This window comes from Mixophyes fleayi, chromosome 6, assembly GCF_038048845.1.
Source record: "Mixophyes fleayi isolate aMixFle1 chromosome 6, aMixFle1.hap1, whole genome shotgun sequence".
Classification (NCBI taxonomy): domain Eukaryota; kingdom Metazoa; phylum Chordata; class Amphibia; order Anura; family Limnodynastidae; genus Mixophyes; species Mixophyes fleayi.
The window spans coordinates 63,008,648-63,032,149 of record NC_134407.1 but is presented as its reverse complement, the minus strand read 5'-3'; the positions used below and the strand labels follow the sequence as shown (position 1 = coordinate 63,032,149).

The following is a 23,502-nucleotide window of genomic DNA, read 5'->3' as shown; positions in this document are numbered from 1 at the left end:
AGTAACCTCCTACGTCGATCACTGACTAGGTTCCCGGCTGTGCTGAATACTCTTTCAGAGTACACACTGGAGGGTGGGCAGCTTAGGTATTGCAAAGCAAGTTTGTACATGGGTTTCCAAATGGACTGCTTTTCTTCCCAGTAAGGAAAGGGACTATCTGACATTTCCATATCAATTACCTCTTGAAAATAATCCTCCACCATCCTTTGCATGTTAATAATCCATTGGATGGAGTTATGGGCAAGGTCACACATTTTTTTTAAAATTCTTTCAAACCAGCCCAGATGTTAAACTGTTCTGGTCTGCCTCCTGCGTCTTCCCTGCTTCGCTTTGTAAAATGTAATTTTTTCCGAGCAGCAGCTGCTTGAGAAACTGAAGGAGGACACGTCGTCAAGCCAATGCTCAGTTCAACGGACAACTTGCTGACCAATAGCTCCTTGCAAAGGTTCACATCTCACTCATTTTGAAGCAAAGAATCAATGTAGGTCTTAAACCTTGGATCAAGCACAGTGGCCAAAACGTAGTGATCCGAGTTCAATATTTTAATTACTCGAGGATCATTGCGAAGCAAATTAAGCACTTGATCTACAAGGCCAACATACTTTGCGGAATTGCTTTCTTTCATCTTCTCCTTCAGTTTCTCAAGCTGCTTTTCCAATAGTCGAATTAAGGGAATTACTTAGCTCAAGCTAGCAGAGTCTGCACTCACTTCACACATCACAACTTCAAAAGGTTTCAGCACCTTGCACAGCACAGAAAGGATTTCCCACTGTGCAAGAGTGAAATACTTCCCCCCTCCTTTCCCAATGTCATGGCTTGTGTAATTCGCTTGGATGGCTTTGCGCTGTTCCTGCATCCTCTGAAGCATGTACAGGGTGGAATTCCACCTATTTAACACTATTGCTTTAGTTGGTGTCAGGGCAAGTTAAACTGTTCTTGGAGCTGCTGCAATATCCTTCATGCTGTGGCAGAATGCCTGAAATGCCCTGAAATTTTACGGGCCACAGAAAGCATCTCCAGCACCGCACAGTTATTTTTTAGGAAGCTCCGCACCACCAAGTTTATAGTGTGAGCAAAACAGTGAATGTGATGGAATTCACCCAGCTGTAATGCTCGCACAATATTGTTGGCGTTATCAGAAATGACATATCCTGGGGAGAGTCCAAGTGGTATAAGCCATGTATCAATCACATCTTTTAGTTTTCGTAACAAAATATCAGCTGTATGCCTGTTAGTGAAGCCGGTGATACAAAGAGTGGCCTGCCTGTGACAAATGTTACGTAGTGGTGTACATGCTACTGCTGTTCCTGCTGGTGAAGGTGAATGACCAACCCAGTGGGCTGCACAGTCATATAGTCTTTGGTTTGCCCACTTCCACTTGTCCACATATCTGTGGTTAAGTGGGCAGTTGGCAGAATGGCATTTTTCAGCGTAATCACTACATTTTTACACACTTTTTGGTATAGTTGTGGAATAGCTTTACGGGAAAAATGGTGTCGCAATAGAATTTTGTAACGCGGGCACAAAACCTCAATTAACTGTGAAAAACCACCTGCGTTTATTATGGATATTGGACGCAGATCTAACACTAACATAGTAGCCATGGGGTCTGTGATTCGCCTGGCGACTGGGTGACTGCTGTCATATTTGCTTTCCCTAGCAAATGATTGTTTCACAGTTAATTGTTGTAATGTAGGACTGCTCTTTTTCTTGGCCTTCCTCTGGGATGAAGATTCACCCCCAGCAGCACCAACAGCAGCAGCAGTGGGACTAATAACGCTTTCTTCAGAGGAATCTATTATAGTGCAGGAGTCATCCAGCCTTTCTAAGTGGGATGCAGGGCTAACTCTGAGCGCTACTGAGGATATTGATGAGGATGGTGTTGTGGGTGTATTTTGTAGCCGTCGGGATGTTGGTGACAGAAGGGTCCTAGCTAATGATGGAGTGCTTGTAATTTTTTGGGAAGAACTTTCAGCTTTTCCCAACACCTTGCCATGAACTCTCGTCAAATGGCATAACATGGATGAGGTTCCAATATGGATAAGGTCCCTCCCTCGACTGACTGTGGCTTGACTTACACTACAAATGGCTTTACAAGTGTTGTCTGGATTTGGGTAGAAATAATTCCACACATAAGAAGTGAATTTTTTTGTTTTATGCCCAGGCATGACAATGGCCTTTTTCTTGTCACGTGCCAGAACTGCTGCCACTGGTGCTGGACTTAAACAAACAACCTCATCCTCATCAACATCCTCATTAGCGCCCTCGTCGCCTACACAAATCTCTTCCTCACCCTCTTCCAATTCAAAAGTGGCATTCTCAATTGGTGTATCACCGGCTACACTCGGGCTGTTCAGGCACACATCAGCAGAAATGCTGAAAGGGCCCTTCTTTATGGGTACACTAACAGAATGCTCACGATTACACATACCACTGGTGGATGGACTCTCCACAGGGATTGGTGTCATTTCTGATTCTGAGCATATATTTTCCTCTAATGCCTTCCTGTTTTCTTGCAGCTCGGCTTTCATGCGTAACAGTAGTTGTGCACCACTTTTGGACTCCAAATTACTTGGCCTTGCTTGGTCACGAGTGACCGTACAAAAAGAAGGCTCAGTTACATTTTTCGATCTGCCACTAATAGAGAAAGGCGAAGGCCTTATTCTTTCTTTGCCACTGCTTGTGTAGAATGGCATGTTGGCAATTTCTTTTTTATCGGCAGTTAACTTTTCCTCATTTACAGTTCTTTTTCGCTTCAACACAGTCAAATAATTTTTGGGTGTGTTTTTTTCCTGATTTAAAAAGACTATGTACTTTTACATAGGCTTTACCAGATGACGTACAGGGAAGACTACCATCAGGACTGGTGCCAGCACCTGCTTGCTTATCCTGCTCATAAGTGGACTGATTTGAATCCATTTTAATGACCCCAAAGCACTTGTAGTGCAAAATATAAAATACTTAGTGCTGCTAGATAATACTTTCAGCACCAGAAAAATTGTTGTTTTACACTGGGGAATATGGGACACCCCAAAGCACTTGTAGTGCAAAATATTAAATAGATAGTGCTGCTAAATAACACTTTCAACACCAGAAAAATTGTTGTTTCACACTGGAGAATATGGGACACCCCAAAGCACTTGTGCAAAATATTCTATAGATAGTGCTGCTAGATAATACTTTCAACACCAGAAAAATTGTTGATTCACACTGGGGAATATGGGACACCCCAAAACACTTGTAGTGCAAAATCTAAACTTTAGACTGCTGGTATATTTTTATTTCTGCAGCCAGAAAATAGTTTCTGGAGGAGGGATTATGACACCCCAAACAGTTGGTAATATTTGCAAAAATGCCTCCTCTAGCCTCCTCTCTTCCTGGTATAACAATTGCTAGAAGAATTGCTAGATTAATTGATAGAATAATTGCTAGATTAATTGCTAGAAGAATTGCAAGAATAATTGCTCTGTCCCTGCTCTAATGCTGCCTGCGACCTAACCCTTCTCTCTCCCTCTGTCAAATGGCGATAGATTGCTATGGAGACAGGTATTAATGGATTTCAAATATTGCGAGAACCGAGCTCCGAGATCCAACGACGTCCCGATTACGTTTTGCTCGGCTCGGTACTCAGATAGGTGAAGTTCGGCCGGGTTCGGTTCTCAGGGAACCGAGCTCGCCCATCTCTAGTTTACAGTATGCACAAAGCATGAGACAGTATCAGGATAACATCTAGGTGTGGCTGGGTACAGGTGAATAAGAAATGAATACTGAACAGCAGGCACATAACTGAACAATAGTAACAGCCAGTACCAAGGATTCATAGGAACAGAATGTAGCAATGCAGGGAGTCTAAGGGAAACCATTCAATGACCAGCAAGGTGCATGGGGAGGAAAAGGCATAAATACTCAGCGAGGCAGGTGCGGTTGATAAGCAAGGGAAGGAGGTTAACATCTGCCACTGAGGTGGAATTTTCAAAGGAACAACAGCAGCCCCCCTGGTGACTAAGAGGTACTGCAAGCCAGATACAAAATAATGGCAGAGACCAGACATACTCCCTTGTAGGCAAGAGCTGCAGAAGGCAAAGCAGCATCAACATAGAAGATGCTGCAGTGCAGCTTCAGGCAGATCGTGACAGGGACACTAAGTAGTGCAACACCTTAGTACTGTGGTAGGGCAGAGACAAATATCCAGGACAGTATACCTGCAAATAACTTCTCAATTAACAGGACAGGACTGGGTACTGTAGTCCTACGTGTAAGTCAGTACAAATCAAGATCACTATAGAGTAGGGGAGCTGCAGTACATAAAACAGCCACAAGGCAGCAGCAGAATCCAAGTCCAGAATAGTCAGAACAGTAATAGCCCTGAAGTAATTCACTGCAGATAATGCTGCAGCAACGTGTGGACAGTGAAAAAGCTGATAATATTCCATTGAGGTAATGATGGCCAATCTCTGAATGGGATACTGTACAGCAGTTTGTGAAGTTAGCTCAATGTTGTGAGGAAGTTTAAGCCCTGTAACGTCAGTACACTGTGGCAAAGGTTAAGGTAGTGGTTGTGGCTGGGTAAATGCCATATATAGCATGAGGCAGAGCCAGGCCCATAAATATAGGAGCCAGGCCCATACAGTGCGGTAACAGGATGCACGTGGGACCAGTGCAAGGTCTCAAGATAGGGCTACAGTTCAGAGGCATAGACTACCTCAGCCATAGGACCCTCGATGTAGCTGCAGAACAGGAACATGAGAGGAGTGGCCCGACCAGACAGGAAACCAGGAGGCACCTGCAATTCTAAAAAAACAGGAGGTCCCCAGATGCCCACAGGGACTGCAGGAGTGGCTGCAAAATGGCACCAGCCACTATACACCCAAAGCGGAACAGCAGCGCTGCAGTCCAATCAATCCGGAACATAGAGCAGAGTGGTTTCCGGCAACACACTGCCCCGTGACGGCTCCAATAATAAATGGAGTCCGTGCTGGTATGTGTAACTCCCGCGGAAATGAGTGGAGGGGCCGTGTGGGAGTAATATCCCAGAGGGACCAGGCCATAGATCGTCTCCTGTGTGATACAGGAGGAGTCACCCCAATAATGCCGGTCGGAGGGTCCGTAGTGTGTCCCTGGTGCGCCGTACACTCAGTTGTCCACAGAAAGGCTGTTTAGAGGGGAGTTTTGCTCAAATTTCAGGAAAAGTAGCCAGATCTCTTCAAAGCCAAGCCACGCCCCCTGCCTTAACAAATTATTAACTGTTTTATATTTGTGAGAAGATGATTATGTTGTAGGACACAAAGCTAATCTAAAGTGGAGCCATTTCTGGAAAAAATATGTTAGTTTCTCTGTCCTCCGTTGCTGTCAGTCCAAGCAAGATGGATAATCTTTCGATTCACTCATAAATACTAATTTATTATCCCTGATAAGAAGTTTCACACTGTAATATTTAAAGCTTAAGTCGGCAGCCTCGCTTGGATGGGTCCACACTGTCCCGCAATAAAGGCACCAGCCCTGTGTTGACCAGCCTGGGGATAGCTTTTACTATGGCACGGGAATCACACGCACATGGTCTCCTTGTTATAGTGTAAAAACAGTTCAGGTTAACTAGTGCAGGGACTGCATGAGGATTTGGGGGGAGGACACACAAAATTGCTTGCTCACCCACATCTCATCAGAAGCTACCTGTACACTGTGCATTGGGTATTTATTAAAAGTGCTAATTTTGTGTGAGCTTCTCTATCGAGTAGGCCTCATTAAAAGCATAGAACAAGACCCAATTTCCATCAGCCTTCAACAGAAAAAGGTGACAAGAAGGCATTAGAAAAAAAGAGAGGAGGAGGTGTGTGATTAAATGTACTGTTTTAACTTATTATTTTAGTTTATAAGGCACCACAAAAATTTGAACCAGCATATGATGCAAGACATAGAGACCCACCAGGCAAAGTTGTTACATACACAGCATAACATTGTGCATAAGACATAATAGGCAGTGCAAAAACCAGGTGTTGTAAAGAGCATGAAGGAGGCAACAAACAAAAATTGGATATGTCACAGAAGGAGTAGAAGTGAGAGAAGACGACATCAAGGGATTGACCATTACAGTGGGTAGGAGAGGAAGTCAACTGGGAGAGGACAAAGGAAGAAGAAAGAAAGAAAGAATAACAGGAGAGACTTTGTCAGTAGCAGCATCTGTGAGTTTATCAGTAAGGATTTTGAGATCTCCCAGGGTGAGGGAGGGAGGGGTGGAAGGTTTAAGGATAAAAAGTGGGGGAACCTGGCAGGAAAGTTATCAGGAGACTTGTATGTAACACCCCCTTTCCTCTTCTTGGGTGTGTATACGAATCTTTGTGTGTCCTGTCTGCAAATGGACTCTATACCATGTATTTAGTGTGATGCAGTGACTCCATCTTGATCTAAGTACTGCAGGTTCTTCGTGGCGTAGTTGTTCTGGAGTTAACAACACCAGAGAGAGATCCAGGGAAAACTCTGGCCCCCCTATACTGGACCACAGGCACACACAAAGGAAATATTACTACACAAGACTGGTCTTTAGAAGTCACATCAGCACATTTATTAGTGAGGTGTGGACTCTAAAATTTTTGTAGATTTTATATAAAAAATATATCTATAAATATATTAACAATGGTTAAGGGTAACTTGAGAACAAAACTTATTAATATCCAATACACAATTTCCAGAGGCCTCACTAATATCTGTTAATATCTGTTCATTGTGTCTTTCTTATTTCCTTCAGTCTACTGAGTCAGAATGTTATTCCCCAGCCTGCAAATGGTCAATGAGGTAGTAAGTTGTAATGTAATGTATAATATTGTTTTACCGTTCAATTGCGATTAGTATGGTGGCATACTGCGATCGCACGGTAAAATACGCACGCACACACTCGCACTACAACATTTAGTTATTGATATATATTTTATATTATATTGATTCCATTCCACATTGATTTATGAGCAGATAGTATTTAGTTTATTATCAGTTTATATATTATGATTATATGTACACTTTAATGTTATTTAATGTTCAGGTTATAGGAAATGTGTCATGTCTGGTATCATTTTAATCCCCTATTCATCAGCAGTTTTCCGGTTCATTCGCCAAGAGATCGCACATTGCATACTCTAGTTAGTGATGTTAGGGAATAAATACTTAAAGTGATACTGACTATAAAATGCTAATAGACTAGTTGAAACTGGAGTCTTGGTGGGAAAAGTCAGAGCACAACCCCTGGAGAGATGACCCACCTTTGGATATTTTGGTTTGAACTGGCCTATGACCTGCAGCACACTGGACCTTCCTGATACCTGGACCAATAGAAGCAAGCCACACCATCTGCATTGTTCTCACTGTAACACTGAGTGTATATAATAACAGCTCTCACTGGCACTGTCCTCAGTCTCTTCTGACCACAGTATTCTGGAGGGAAATACTGTTGGCTGGTGCCAGTGGGAGCGCAGCGAGCGCGGTATGTATTTATCTTTTGGTATTGGCTGTACTGTATTATAATCATGTTTTCAATTGTTAACTTTTGCATTTGCTAAAATAAATTACTTTGTGCCTTGGAAACACATACACAATCGCTTGGGCAATGCTTATTTGAAAACGATAGGATAGAATTACTTTAATAGTAACAAATTTGCAAATAATTTGGTAAGATTAAATCACTAAAATGAGTACAATTTTCCTCAATTGTTTAACTCATATGTCATATAAAATCAATTTTATGTGTAAATTGTAAAATACCAAAGGAAATTACCCTCATTGGTTCATCAGAGTGCCCGGCTTTCCTTTCTCTTTCTGAACGCTTCGTCCTTAGAATTTGTTTGGCTTGTTTTTCTGGTAGAATTGGTGAGCCATCTGCAAACATACAGACCAATTAGTTTAGTTATGTTTCATATACTGTACACTTGTGGAATAGTTTATTTACATAATTACATTAAAGCACATATGCAAATGCAAACCTAGTTACTAATGAGTAAATAAGCATAACATTTGAGCAATCATTCAATACAGAGTAATATAGCTGCTAACTGTAAGGGTGCCCACACACCTCAATATCACAGTAAATACTGGGCAATTGGTCTCATATATCAGCTGTTGGAAGATGAAGCTTAGTTAAAATAGGGACACAATGTTCAGCAGACAGCTACATTTCATTCTCTGAGGATATGTAGAGCAGGCCTGGCAAACCTGTTCTCCAGATGTTGTAAAACTACAAGTCCCAGTATGCCCTACCAGCTACTGGCTATGGCATACTGGGACAGGATAAGCATGCTAGGGGTTCTAGTTTAAGTACCCCTGGACAGTTCAGTACAGTTGGCCAGGGCTGATGTAGAGTAGTGTATAGAGTAGTATCTGGTAGAGATGGTCACTGACCCCCGTGTTTTGGTTTTGGTTTTTGGTTTTGGATCTGGATTACCTTCGTGTTTTGGTTTTGGTTGGTTTTGTTTTGCTATTTTTGAAAAAAATACAATTTTTTTGGTCTAAAATAACCTAATTTAGTGCTCCACCAGCTTCTTAGATAAGTAAGGTAATTTTAAAGCTAATAAATTATGAAAAAAATAGTTTAATCCGTGGTAGGCCACCCTTAATTCGAACACTTGTCTGCAAATTATACAGACAAACCTGGTTGTCTACCTCTTCCATCTTTGATTATTGGCAATGTAGCTATCGTCTTTGGGTGTATATTACACCCTCCACTTGTAGTTGAATATAAAAAAAACAGCCTGCACAGACTGTGGAACTAGAAAGTAAAATTAAATGGACCACGGTAGCTTGGTGGCTATCTATGCCCCCCCCCCCCCCCCGCTCTCCACTTGTAGTTGAATATAAAAAAGCAGCCTGCACAGACTGTGGAACTAGAAAGTAAAATTAAATGGACCACGGTAGTTTGGTGGCTATCTATGCCCCCCCCCCCCAACCCTCCACTTGTAGTTGAATATAAAAAAAAGCAGCCTGCACAGACTGTGGAACTAGAAAGTAAAATTAAATGGACCACAGTAGTTTGGTGGCTATCAATGCCCCCCTCCCCCCGCCTGCCCTCCACTTGTAGTTGAATATAAAAAAAGCAGCCTGCTCAGACTGTGGAACTAGAAAGTAAAATTAAATGGACCACGTTAGTTTGGTGGCTATCTATGCCCCCCCCCCCCCGCCCTACACTTGTAGTTGAATACAAAAAAAGCAGCCTGCACAGACTGTGGAACTAGAAATTCGAACATACAAAGAAATGGACAAAGGCAGTTTGGTATCTGCCTGCATCAGACCCCCCCCCCATCCACTTGTAGTAAAATAGAAATAAAAGCAGCCTGCATAGACTGTAGAACTAGAAATTCGAATATACAAAGAAATGGACAAAGGCAGTTTGGTATCTGTCTGCATCAGATCCCCTCTCCACTAGGAGTAAAATAGAAAACTATTCAGCCGTTATATAATCTAGAATATAAATAGAAATTGAGAAAGGCAATTTTGTATCTGTCTGCATCATAATCATCAACATCCTCATTAGCGCCCTCGTCACCTCCACAAATCTCCCCCTCATCCTCTTCTATTTCCAAAGTGGCATCCTCAATTTGTGTATCACCGGCTACACTCGGGCTGTTCAGGTACACATCAGCAGAACTGCTGAAAGGGCCCTTCTTTATGGGTACACTAACAGAATGCTCACGATTAGACATACCACTGTTGGATGGACTCTCCACAGGGATTGGTGTCATTTGTGAATCAGAGCAAACATTATCCTCTAATGCCTTACTGTTATCTTGCAGCTCGCCTTTGACGCGTAACAGTAGTTGTGCACCAATTGTAGGCTCGGTAACTTTTTGGGATCTGCCACTAATAGCCAAAGGTGAAGGCCTCATTCTCTCTTTGCCACTGCGTGTGTAGAATGGCATGTTGGCAATTTTTTTTTTTTATCGGCACTTAACTTTTGCTCAGTAACACTTCTTTTTCGCTTCAACACAGTAAAAAAAAAATTGTTTTTGTTTTTTGGACTGATTTCGAAACACTGTGTAGTTTGACATCGCCTTGCCCAGATGACATACTGGGAACACTAACATCAGGACTGGTGACAGAACCTGGTTGCTCATTCTGCTCATATGTGGACTGCTTTGAATCCATTCTCAGCCCAAAGAACTTGTAGTGCTAAAAATTATTTGGTAGATACTGCTGACAGATAGTAATTTTGACAGCCATAAATATTTATGCACAATTATGGGGGACACCCCAAAAGCACTGGGGAGTGCTAAAAATTATTTGGTAGATACTGCTGACAGATAGTAATTTTGACAGCCAGAAATATTTATGCACAATTATGGGGGACACCCCAAAAGCACTGGGGAGTGCTAAAAATTATTTGGTAGATACTGCTGACAGATAGTAATTTTGACAGCCAGAAATATTTATGCACAATTATGGGGGACACCCCAAAAGCACTTTGAGTGCCAAATATTGGGGAAAAAAAAGCTCCTCTATCCTCCTCTCCGATTTTTGTTAGCACCATTGGATTCAGAATATTGTATTCTCTGTCCCTGCTCTAATCAGCCTGTGACTACACCCTGCTCTCTCCCTCTGTCAAATGGCGATAGATTGCTGTGGTATTTATAATCTTCAAGTATCGCGAGAACCGAGCCCCGAGATCCGACGACGTTACGATGATGTTCGGCCTCGATTTGGATTCCGAACGGGCGGGAGAGTACCGAGCCGAGTCAGATACCCAAAGTTCGGGTGGGTTCGGTTCTCGGGGAACCGAGCCCGCCCATCTCTAGTATCTGGACTACAGTTCAGAAGCATATGGGGGAAACTTGTTTCGTATCTCCTAGTAATAGAAGACTAGTACATTGTTCATTGGCTCTTTTTTAAATGGGATCCTGTCTGAATTGCCACTCCTCTTAAAACTGCCTTCAAAGCACACCAAAAAATTAAAAATATTGGTATCCCCAGGGGAATTATTTTGACAATATTGATGAAGAGCATTCTTAAGGTCTAATTTGGCTTCCAGAAGTGTCAATAGGTATGGAGACATACGCTATTGCCAAGGAGGTTTATATGCTCTTTCTCTATGCCATGTCCACAATACTGGGGCATGATCAGATCAAGACATTGGTAAGATTTTAATTTGCTTAGTGGCCTGTAGTGTCCACTTATCGGTGAGGTTCAGGTCTATATGGGAGTATGAATTATGGACTGAAGAGAAATAAGTGTAATCCCTGCCACTCGGTTCTGATGTTCTCCAGACATCGTACAGGTCATATTCTGCCAGTTATTTAGAGAAAGCTAATGAGGATCCTGGTATAATAGGAAGGGTGGGGGCAGGGGGAGAGGATGAAGAAGGCGAGGACCTATCTAGCCTAGGGTCTGCAATTATATTAAAGCCCCCATGATGATCAAATTGCCCTCTTTGTGTTTCTCTAATTCCCAGAAAACACTCCTTTCAAGAAGGGGATCTGACGGGAATTTGGGGCATAAAGTGAGACCAAGGTCACTGGCTTATTTTCTAATAGACAGATTAAAATCAAATATCTACCTGCTTTATCTGCTATGATAGTCTTATGCACATAGGTAACTCTACTACTAAATAATATAGCTACTCCATTACGTTTTAATGCACCATTCGCTGTGAACCAAGTCGAATAGTGGTTATCCCGAAGAGTGGGGGTGGTTGCTGCCTTAAAGTGTGTTTCTTGCAGAGCTACTATGTCAGCATTATATCTATGAAAAGAAGTTAGGGCTAGTCTCCATTTATTTGCAGCGTTCAAACCCCTAACATTTTGGGTAAGGAATTTAATCATTTACAATAATAAGTATGTCTGGTGGAATAAGCAATGGAAAGCTGGTGTTATGTGGCCTTTCCCAGAGAAGGGCTTCCAAATGCAATGTATTCTGCGATAGGGAGAATGGTCCATATGCGAGACTGCGGTAACCAGTAGGAAAGGTTTGAGAGTGGCGATTTTAGTATGTAATCGGGTGTTCCATTTCGGGGGGGGAGCTAAGGTGGGAGAGGGAAGTATAAGAAAAAGCAAGGGGATAAAAACTGAAATAACCCAAAGCATTGGGCTACAGTATTTGCTGGTAAGGGAGAGAAACCAGCAAAATAAGTAACTAACTAGGGGCGGGTTGAGCCAGTAGCGGCTCTCCTCATCCACGTCAACCCAATAAATTTTTGGTAAATTGAAATATGAAATTCAACCATGTTAAAGAGAATACAACCAAAATGCAAAGGTATAAAAGACTAAATTTCAGCTATCCTAACACAACATTACAATAAGACTTTGGCACATTACAGAAATAGTACCTTAACCATGAAACGTAACTCATAAATAAGTGGGTAATAGTCTATTTTGCGTCCAGAGATGAAGCATGATGCCCTCCAGCACCCTTCGACACCTACAATAAATAACAGAACCCGAGACGAAGACACACCTGAGTATAGCATCACTTAATGCAAATAGCAGTAACGTTTTCACTGTAATGCTCAAAAAATCCTAGGTAACCTCTAATGGAAACTTGAGAACTTGCTGAAATAACTGTATAGTCAGTGACTCAAAGGTCGTAACATTATAGGTGCTTCCAGAATATTTACTCAGATGGAAAGAGTTCAAGACTATTTAAGCCCACTTAAAGACTCATTTCGACCAATCTTGTCTGATGGGAGACCTGGAGGCAGGCTCCTGAACAGGGACACTCCATTATTTCAATAGCATTATTCCGTCCTCGACCGAGGAAATTATATAAGCGAAGTTATTCCTCAGGATAATTAGTTTGACAGGAAATCCCCACCTGTATATAACGTATTGATCTTTAGTTATTGCCTGAAAAGATCTCCGTTTAGATATCATAGCTGCAGAAAAATCTTGAAATATCTGAAAGGTTCTGAAGGAGAACAGCGTTATCCTCTAATCTAGCTGCTCTCAGTATGCGTTCCTTGGCTTGGAAGAAATGGATTCTCATAAGTGTATCTTTAGGTAGATCATCAGACGCAGCTCTTGGTCTAGGAAGCCTATGAAGGCGCTTTATCATCAAGTCTTGTTCAGTCGCTCCAGGCAATAGTTTGCGGAAAAGGTCCGTTACATAGGGGAGCATTTCAGCTGAGGTGACTGAATCTGGAATACCCCGAATCTTAATGTTATTCCATCTAGACCTATCCTCCATGTCTGCGATTTTGACCTGAAGTGAGTGGACTTCTACTTTCAAGTTTTCATGCTCCATTATGAGGTCATTATGCAAAGCTGTCAGCTCTTCCATTTTATCTTCAATATGGCTGGTTCAACCACCCATTTCTAAAACTTCTCACTGTATCTCCCTAATCGACGATCTCATTTCTGATAATATTTCAGATTTAAACATGGAGAACATGTTCTGCATGGTTTTGACTGTGATGGGGCCATCTGGATCCAAGTTATCAGTGGAAACCACATGTTGAGCTGCTGAATGGGTGGTTGGAGTAGCAGAGGTATTTCTGACCCCTTGGAGGCACCAGTATCTGGAGTAGTAACCTGTGGTTTGAAGAAATGAACTGGTGATGCAGACATAGGGACTGTCACATTATTTTTTTGCAGCCATTCCGAACGCGGTCAAATGGAGCAGCAATGAGAAATAAGGCTATCTCAGACACCTGCTACACAGAAGTGTGTAAGATATTAAGTGATATGTTGATAGGATAGCATTAGTTTTGCACAGTTGATATTGAAGATGTTTGAGTCAGAGGTTAGCAGTTAGGGTGACATGGATAGAGGGACCCAATGCGATCACGCTATGAACATGGGTAGCTTGGGCATGTTTCAAGAGGCAAAAGGCTTGTGGAAGGAGCCGCTTATGAATGTATTTGGGGCTTAACACCTTGCCTTAAGTAACCACTTGGTGCGGCACAGACCAGCTGCGAGAGGGTAAAGTAGAGGGTTCAGGCTAGTAGTTAGTGTTGAATTTCTTCTGAAAACATGAGCTGTTGGGGTTTGTGAGGACTGGAGTTAAGAAATACTGCTTTAGTGGTTTGAATAACAATGTAATATGTCACTCTCATTCATGCAGTGTTTCACAATAATGGTGGTTTCACTTGCAGTTATTGCTTTGATTGTTGCACTTTAAATGTTCTTGGGATTTTCCTAAGCCTGGACCATTACAGTAATTTATAATAATATACTACCACATACCTACCTAGGCTCATAATCTCTACCATATGTTTCATATTATGAGCCTCTATCCTGGTAAAGGACAGTGCTTTCTAATTTTTCTTATCCTTAATCTCTCCAGCTCACTCCCATGGGCGGGAAATCACTAGATTCATAACTGTTGTGCATTGTGATGGGTTAGTTTTACTCTTGCAATCATTTTGGTGCCCCATTTATCACGTGCCACCTTGTCCCTCAAACCCTGGAACAGGTTGAGAAAAATACAAAATAAAAGATTTTTGCATTTGAATTAAGGTACCTAGGGAGAAAGTGACTGTACAAATAAAATGTGTAACTATGCTGAAAAACAGAGAGGAGAAAAGGGAAATTACCCCATTTTAATTATTCTGTGATTATGTATACTTTATGTGTCAATAAATTTGTCCCCTTGAAGCATAGGCATGTGCAGCACATTTCATTAGGGTGTGGGAAAAGGGAATCAAAGAGGGATACTCTGCACCACAGCTCACCTTGCGAAAGGGTGTGTCTAGCACCACCTAAGGGGGAGGTTTCTAGAAGTGCCCCCAGATCATATTACACACTTAGGGGAAGGAAGGTAGGGAGGATCTGATCATACGATCTAGGGCCACATGAAGGTGGCTGGTCCTGTAGGAGGGTCCAGTCATCAAGAACAATACGGTGCCATTAATCCGGATTTGGCCGCAGTGCTGTTGAAATGCGGCTGTGCGTTAGGGTGTGCCTGCCCACACCAGGCACACCTGATGTGCACTACTATGCCTTGAAGGTACCTTTAATCTTGCTAAAGATAAAAAATGTGGTGGGACCTAGCCAAAGATGTCAAATGCTGTGCAGTGGCGCACGCAGGGGGGGTTTCTGAGTCTCCAGAAACCCCCCTTCCTCCGCTAAAAAGTGCCCTACATATCGGCACTGTAGTATACAGCAGCCGCGGCACTGTCTAAGAAGCGTCCGCGGCAGGTCTCTAGGATTTTTTTTTTTTTCGGGGGCGGAGGAAACCCCCCCTAAAAAATCCTCTGTGCGCCCCTGCTGTGGGTGTTATCTTCTGCGATTGACTGGCCGTTACCTTCACTCAGATCATAGATACTGCTGATTCCTTATTATGCCATCCCAGTGGTCTCAGCACAATGGAAAGAGGTTTCTAAAAACCCATGATCATTAAACCAAAAAAGTAAAAATAAAAGACTCCAAAAAATCCTCACTCACCATTTCACTAAATATTAAATGTAAAACAAAATTCCCAAACACGTTAGACTACTTGTCCTCCAAACTTGATACTGTGTCAGCAGCCATGCCTACATGTTTGTGTGCATTGCCTGCTAATATACTAGCTATGAGGGCCACATGCAACATAGTGATACAACACTCATTTTCAGTCCAAGTCCACCATGCTGTGCAAGACTATCATCACCCAAGGTAGGACATCAGCAGTACACTGTTCTCTCTACAAATGGGAAATAGCATTGTTAGACCATTGCATCAATTTAGTCAGATGTCCCTCACTCAGTTACACCACTCTCTCTGTTCCCTCAGATGATCTATCAATGAACATGATTGACTTCTTAACTGTTCCATCATTGTCATGCCCTGAATTTTATAATCCATTCCAAATGCTGAACTTAAGCTGTTTGATCCTCTTACATTCTTTTACATTGTAAATAGCACACACGGTTCTGACTATGTTAACACCTCTGACCAATAGCGGGTTCAGATTCCCTGTCATTACCTTCCGTCACCATGCTATCTCATCCCTCCTCACGGATTGTCAGGCATGATGTCATCATCACGTCATGACGCTGGCAGTGAAGAGTCACACAGAGAGGAGCAGTTGCCAGAAGAAAAGAAGATAGAAGAAAGAAGACAGAAGAAAAAAAACCATAGGAAGCTAAGCGGAGAATTGGATGAGGAAGGGGGCACAGTGTAGCGAAGAAGAGGGCACAGTGTGCTGATGAATAAGAGGGCACAATGTAGTAAAGAAGGGGGAAAAGTGTGGTGAAGAAGAAGGGGGCACAGTGTGTTGATAATGAATGAGGCACAGTGCAGTGATGATGAAGGAGGCACAGTGTGGTGAGGAAGAAGGGGGCACAGTGATGAAGGGGAGCAGTGTGATGAAGGAGGGAGAGTTGGTAATATCTACACGGTAATATCTACTGTAGTCTAATGATATAACTATCAATATACTATATTGGAAATTGGTCCATTGGTAGCAATATATTTGTATTATTTGTATTATTATTTTTTCTGGATCCGCCCCTGCCTTTGGTTGTGATGTTTATTTATACTAACCATTTGAACTTCTCAATTCTGCACAGATGTGCTAACTAGGGCTTTTACACTTGCTCAGAGTGTAATTGCTAATATTTACACAGACTCTAGGGGCTAAATGTATCAAACTTTCTAAAAAGGAATATTGGAGGTGTTGCCCATAGCAACCAATTAGATTCTAGCTATCATTCTCTAGAATGTACTTGATAAAATATAGATAAAATGTAATTGGCTCCTATGGGCAACATCTCCACATATCCGTAGGTGTCCTCCATAATTTTGGGACTTGACTAAGAAGAGGCTGCCTCATGTCTACATGCAGACCCATTAAACATGTAGATCTAATAGTTCAGCTCTTTCATGCTACTTTACTACTTTACTGCCTTGGTATTCTGCTATTGTTAAACAATCACTCCCTACGCAACACAATGTGTTATAGACATGCACACTGCAGCCTTTAATAGAAAAGTAAAATTAAAAGTATAATAAAAGTAAAATTGTAGTGGATTGATGATAGCTGCAAATTATGTGATAATGGTATCTGGTTAAAAGTTAATGGTCACAACATGATTTCAAATGCCTTTAATCACTATTTGAGTTACATGTCCTGTTCAATGTCACATGTATTCAAAGGAGCATGGTATAGATTTCTAAAAAAAACAATTCTGGTAAAAAGGTTTTTCGAAAAATTATAAACATATTGGGTCTGATTCATTAAGGAAAGTAAAGCAAAAAAATTAGTAACTTTGCACTTTGGCAAAACCATGTTGCATTGGAGGGGGAGGCAAATTTAAAATGTGATGGCAGATTTAAAGTTGGGGTAAGGCATGTTCCAGATCAACTTTGAATTTCAGTGTACAAATAAAGCTTTGAATTTCAGTGTACAAACAACAAGTATTTGTGTGATACATGAAAAAACATCCAGTAGTTATCTTATGTGCAAAGTAATAAACTAATTTGCACCCCTTGCATTGTAACATGGTTTTGTCCAGGAGAAAACCTACTAATTTGCCTAACTTTTCTTAATGAATCAGGCCCATTGTACTCAACTGCTCTATATGTCAGCAATATAATGTTAGGACACCAACATCAACCCTCCCCCCTCCCAGCAGAGTTCTACCACTATAGTCAACATTTGTCCAGCTACATCTGTTCTATATTCAAATGCCTTTACCTAATGGATACAAATATGGACTAACTCAGTGACTGTGTTGAGGCCCACCCAATGCAAAAAAATACTCTCACATTGGGGGATACTAGAATAATTTGAAACAGTTCAAAAATTTGAATGCCAATACAAGTTTCCGCCATTCTTGACCTAAGGAGGCCCTACACACTACATAACATTAGTGTTTGCAGCTTACAAATATTCTTAGTTTATTTCAGGAACAAGTGAAAGCTGCCCAGACTCCAGCTATTGATGAACTAGCTCATGGTATGAAATCAGGTACTTAGCTCCATAGTCAAGTTAATCTGCACCTCTCCCCTACAACCACGATCGGAAAGGTCAGTGCATATGCTACTTAACAACAGCTGTAACGGTCAGAGAGGAAAAAGTCCTGGTAATATGCTTCTCACACCAGTAAGGGCTCACTACCAGGTCACCAGAATCCAGTTGATGCCCTGGTTACATCCAAATTTCTGCCCCTGAATATGAGGAAGTCACCCCAGTGGGACAGTTCTATAGCCACTGTAGTATCTTAAAACTTAACATCATTCTATTCATGTTTGTTGTCAATTCTCCCCAACAGCAGCACACCCATACCTGCATTTCCATCTGCTGTGTTGTCAGCAGATTCTTCATACCAGATATGTATGCTTCTGCTTTCACGGAGTGATACACTCGGCCACGACCTGGGTCCTTAATGAGCGAATTTCATATCCTCTTGCAGGGATCCCTGGTGAAGTCCGATGGAGGCCTTAGACTCCATTGTATCCATTTGTTTATTGCATGCTGCATGCTATGTACCTCATTACATGCTTTGCACTTGACAAATACTGCCAACACATCCATGTACACTATTGCATGCTACACATTGTGTACCTTATTGCATGCTACGCGCTCTTTAACCAGTGCCAAGACATCCTTGTACCCCAGTACATGCTGCATGCTGTCAAGCAGGGCCGTCTTTCCTATTGGGCACGCTGGGCAGGTGCCCGGGGGCCCTGCAGCCCAGGGGGGCCCTCCGGAGGCAGGGAAAAAAAAAACCCTGCAAAAAAAGAAGAAAATACTTACCGTGCTATCAGCTGGCGATCCGGCTCCCTCCCTGGTCTCCTCCTCCGTCGCGCTGGCAGTGCATGTCGGGCGTGACGTCATCACGCCCGCCCGACATCCATTGCGGATGTCTGGAGGGCCCCCCTGGGCTGCATGGCCCATATATATAATATTTTTTTTTATTTTTTTTGTATATATAAGGGCCCCGGTGCACTGCTGTGCCCGGGGGCCCAAGAGGTTCTTAAGAGGGCCCTGCTGCCGATACAAACTCTTTTTGCTCCATTCCATATTACCAAACTCCCAAACTTCATGTACTCACCTGTACCCTCAGCATTTTGCCTACAGCGTGAAACACCTCTATTTTGTATTGCATCTATCCACCTCCTGGTGTGGTCCCCCATAGATACAAAAGCCCAAGATCTCCCAGAATACTCAGGCCATGAATACAGCCAGAATTCCATTTGCGATGGATCTCCTGCAAGACATCAGTTGAAAGGAGGGCAATCAAACAAATTAACCAAGTGCTGATAATGCCTTGTCATAATGCCTGAATAAGCTTCTATCCATACCCTCAGGGAATCTCACTGTCATAGCTGCCAGCCCCATGCCTATGGTACCCAGGGCAGGGTCCAACCACCTTTGATATACAGAGGGGACCTCAGTGGCTGTCGTGGATTTCTCAATGAGTTCTTTATTCACTTTGAACTATTGCCTGGTGATTGTTTTTCTGGGAGGGCTAGGGTAGTGCACGTCATCTCGCTGATATCTGGCTAGGCCCCGGCGTAGGATTCTCCTTTCTGGGATGAGGAAGGCCCTCTACTTCAGGACTACAGTGTTCATCAATGCCTTCCAGAGGGTCTTTGATGACTCGGGAAATGTCGTATCAGCGGCATCCTCCTCGCTATACCAAGGATCCTCCTCAGTGGGAGATTTCCTAGCCATCTTCTGTAAAGGATTGGCAAATCACATCAAGGACTTCCTAGCATCCAGCTGACTGAAAGCACACCCAAAAGAGGAGGGTCCCAGGACCCCTCACACAAACGGGCACCCCAGTACCAACCACCTTAATACCAGTATAAGGAACCCATTCAGCTGTGCAAAAACAGCTTACCCCACAAGAGCGAGCACTCTAAGAATAAGTTGTTCTGTGCCACCCCGGATCACTAGCTGGAGAAATTCCCCAAGAAAAAGGGAAAGGCCAAGCCTAGTCATTACCAGGGAAGCTGGACCAGGCAGTTATTCAGTAAAAATGTTCCCTGAACCCAAACTATCTATGGTACCCATCACCCTCAGTGTCCCCAGGGGAAAATCCGGGGTACAGGCATTTATCAATTTTTGTGTGGCCGGCAACTTTATTTCCACTAAATTTGCCAAAAACAGGGGCCTTGAACTGCAAACTACCTCATCCATTCTCTCTGTTCTCAGTGTATAGGGTTAAGATACCACATATCTCCATCACACAGTGTATCACTACTACCTACATGAAAATTGGAATCTATCACTCCAAACTCCTCCCCTTTCTGGTCCTATGACTACTTCTACTCTCTCCCATGCTGGACTGCACCTCTTAAGAGGTCAAGCCATGGGGGATCGAATGTCCACTACATTGTTTCACCAAAGTGGTCAAAGAAAGCCTCGTGGTACCATGCCAATCTGAGGTCACCATAGCCCTTCCCTCCCACTACTCTTAATTCTCTGACATCTTCAACACATGGAGAGCGGAGCAGATGCCACCCCACTGAGCTTTTGACTGCAAGATCAAACTAATCCCAGGGGAGTCCCCACCTCAGCATTGGGTATACCCACTTTCATTGCCAGACCCAAGCGATGTCATAGTACATCCAGGAGAATCTGACGAAGGGATTTACATGAAGGTTCAAATCACCCGCCAGAGCCGGGTTCTTCTTCATAAACAAAAAGGATGGGTTACTCCACCCCTGCAATGACTACAGGGGTCTTAACGCCATAACCATTATGAACTATTTGATAGCCTGAAATGGGCCACTCTATTTACCAAGTTAGAGCTTATGGGGCATTCAACCTTATCCCGATTCGACAAGGAGATGAGTGGAAGACCACCTTTAACACATTAAGGGATGGCCACTTTGAATACTTGGTGATGTGTCCTTCGGGTTCTGCAGTGCCCAACTGTCTTCCAGGGATTTTTGAATATTATATTCAGAGACTTCCTGTGCTCATGTGTTGTAGTCTCCCTGGATATTTTAATATTCCCTTCTTTCCTCACGACCCACTAGCAACAAATGAAGTATGTGTTCAAATGACTACAAGCCAACCTTTCTTTGGGTACATCATTTCAGGCACAGGATGGAAATGTATCCAGTAAAACTCCAGGCCATCAAATAGTAGCCACTGCCCATTGGCCTCTGAGCCACTCAACGATTCCTGGTGGTTTTCGAACTACTACCTGAAGTTCATAAAATTAACTCCATGCTTGTAGTCCCAATAAAGGCCCTCACCAGGAAAGGTAGCAATCATAAACAATGGCCATCAGAAGCTTTTCAGGCTTTCAATACCATGAAAGAGGCCTTCACATGAGCACCATCCTCTAACAGCCTGAAACCCTGCATACTTGAAGTGGATGTCTCTGCCATCAGCACAGGGGCTGTACTATCAAAGCAGGATACCATGGGGAAGCTTCACCCCTGTGGCTACCATTCCCACAAGATGCTGCCCGCAGAGAGGAACTACAACATTGGGGACAAAAAAATCCTAGCCATCTTGCTGGCAATCAGGCAGTGGAGACATCTGTTTGAAGGGGCCTACACCTGGTGACAGTATTCAATGATCACATGAGCCTGGCATATCTGTAGTCGGCCAGCAGACTAAACCCAAGACAAGCACACTGATCACTGTTCTTTTCCAGGTTCCAACTCACTATCACCATTCGGCCTGGTCATTGGAACACCAAAGCAGATGGTTTCTCCCGCTCTTTCAACAACATGGACAAAGAGAAGGAGGTGACCCCCAAACCACTCCTAGACCTAGCTACTATCCTAGCAGCCAAGAATACCATCCTGACAGGCATTTACCCTTGCAGATCGTTCATACCAGCAGGGTTGAGAATCAGATTAATCTGCTGGGAACACGTATTATAATTTTTGGGATACCCCAAAACCTCCAGATCTTACTGGTGGGCAACTAACACGAAAGATGTGCAGGAATGCATGTACACCTATAACAATTGTGCCCAACACAAGATTCTGAGGATGAAGCCCCAAGGGCCCCTGTGTCCACTCTTCATGCCATGTCAACACTGGTCTAATATATCCATGGATTTTATCAGTGACCTACCAACATGTAAAGGATGTAACATCTTCTGGGTTCTAGTGGACCGGTTCACTAAAACAGTCCACTTTGTACCCTTGCAGAATTGTCACGAATCTTCATTCATGACATATTCCGACTCTACGGCTGCCCCAGGGACATTACATCACATAGGGACACCAAATTCACATCCCGGTTCTGGAGGGCCTTCTATAGGCTAGCATAGAACTGAACTTTTCCTCTGCATATCACCCTCATTCTAATGATCAGACAGAGAGGGTGAACCATAATCTCTAAACCTTCAAGCACATGTACATCTCAGGCAACCAGGAAGACTGGGTGTACTTCCTCCTGTGGGCAGAATTTGCCCACAATCTGCACTACCACTCGAGTACAGGCTCCACACCATTCTTTGCACTCCATGGGTACCACCTCCGACTTTCCGAACCCCCAGTTATTGTGTCATTGGAAGTACAAGCAGTGGACAATGTACACAAACAATTCCAGGACATTTGAACGAATTTCAAGACATTGCTGGCCAAATCTTTGGCCGCATACAAAACGGTGGCCGATAAAAGAAAATGGAAGGGCCCGCATTTGGATGGCAGTTGTCAACCAGGAACATTCGACTTCTGGTACCTTACATGAAATTTGCCCCAAGATACATTGGACTTTTTCAAATCACCCAAGTCATCAATCCTGTGGCATTTAGGCTAAAACTACCAGACTCTCTGCGGATTCCCAATGTGTCCCACATCTCACTGCAAAAACTGTTTAACATCAATAGGTACTCCTCTGAGGACAAGTCACCACCATCAGTTGTAGTGTCATCTCAGTACAAAATCAAGCAGGTTTTAGATGTCCACAGATACAGAAGTACCCTTCAATATCTGGTAGACTGGAAGGGATTTAGCCCGGAGGAACAAAACTGGGTGGGGGCATCAGGTATGCAGTCTCCACGGGCAATCAAAAGTTTCCTGAGAAAATTCCTCTATAAAAGTAGTTTTGGGTGTCAGATGGCCACCATTTTGAGTGAAGGTTCTGTCAGTACCAGCAGTCTTAGACATCACTGGCCTGCCTCCAACACTCAACAGGCCCACTGATTGCTAACATTGCCAATTTGAATTAACAGAACTCAGCTAGGCTCACCCTCAGGCTAGAGATGACATAACACCTCTCTCAGGTGTCACCACTAACCTCCAGTACTGATGATACATGTGGGGAATCACCAATCAACCAACTACTATAAGAACCTGCTCAGTGCACTCCTCAACCTGCTCAGAACACTCCTGTGTCCAGTATCCCAGTCAGTATCACACCCTTACCTGCATTTCCACATGTGATGTTTTCGGCAGAGTCCTTATACCAGCTAAGTTCTCTGCTGCTTTCACGGAGTGAACCTACTACACTGAGTAGCGACCTGGGTCCTCACTAAGTGAAGACCACACCTTCTTGCAGGGATCCCTGGTGAAGTCCAGTGGGGGTCTAATACTCCGTGCCTGCCACTGTATTTGGTTGTGCCAATCCCGCCTGATAGCTATTGTCATCTGTGTGTGTGTGTACTCGGCTGCACTTGCTATCTATCTCTGTTCT

The 23,502-nt window shown here is 43.1% G+C and overlaps 1 protein-coding gene across 1 annotated transcript in view; it reads right to left on the bottom strand.

Annotated features, from left to right (window-relative positions):
• The window catches only part of C6H17orf67 (chromosome 6 C17orf67 homolog), a 65,828-nt gene that overhangs the window by 35,854 nt on the left and 6,472 nt on the right, over positions 1-23,502 (bottom strand). Inside the window, exon 2 of the mRNA XM_075215213.1 lies at positions 7,763-7,863. Within this exon, the coding sequence (XP_075071314.1) occupies positions 7,763-7,863 (101 nt within the window). The remainder of the gene's footprint in view (positions 1-7,762; positions 7,864-23,502) is intronic.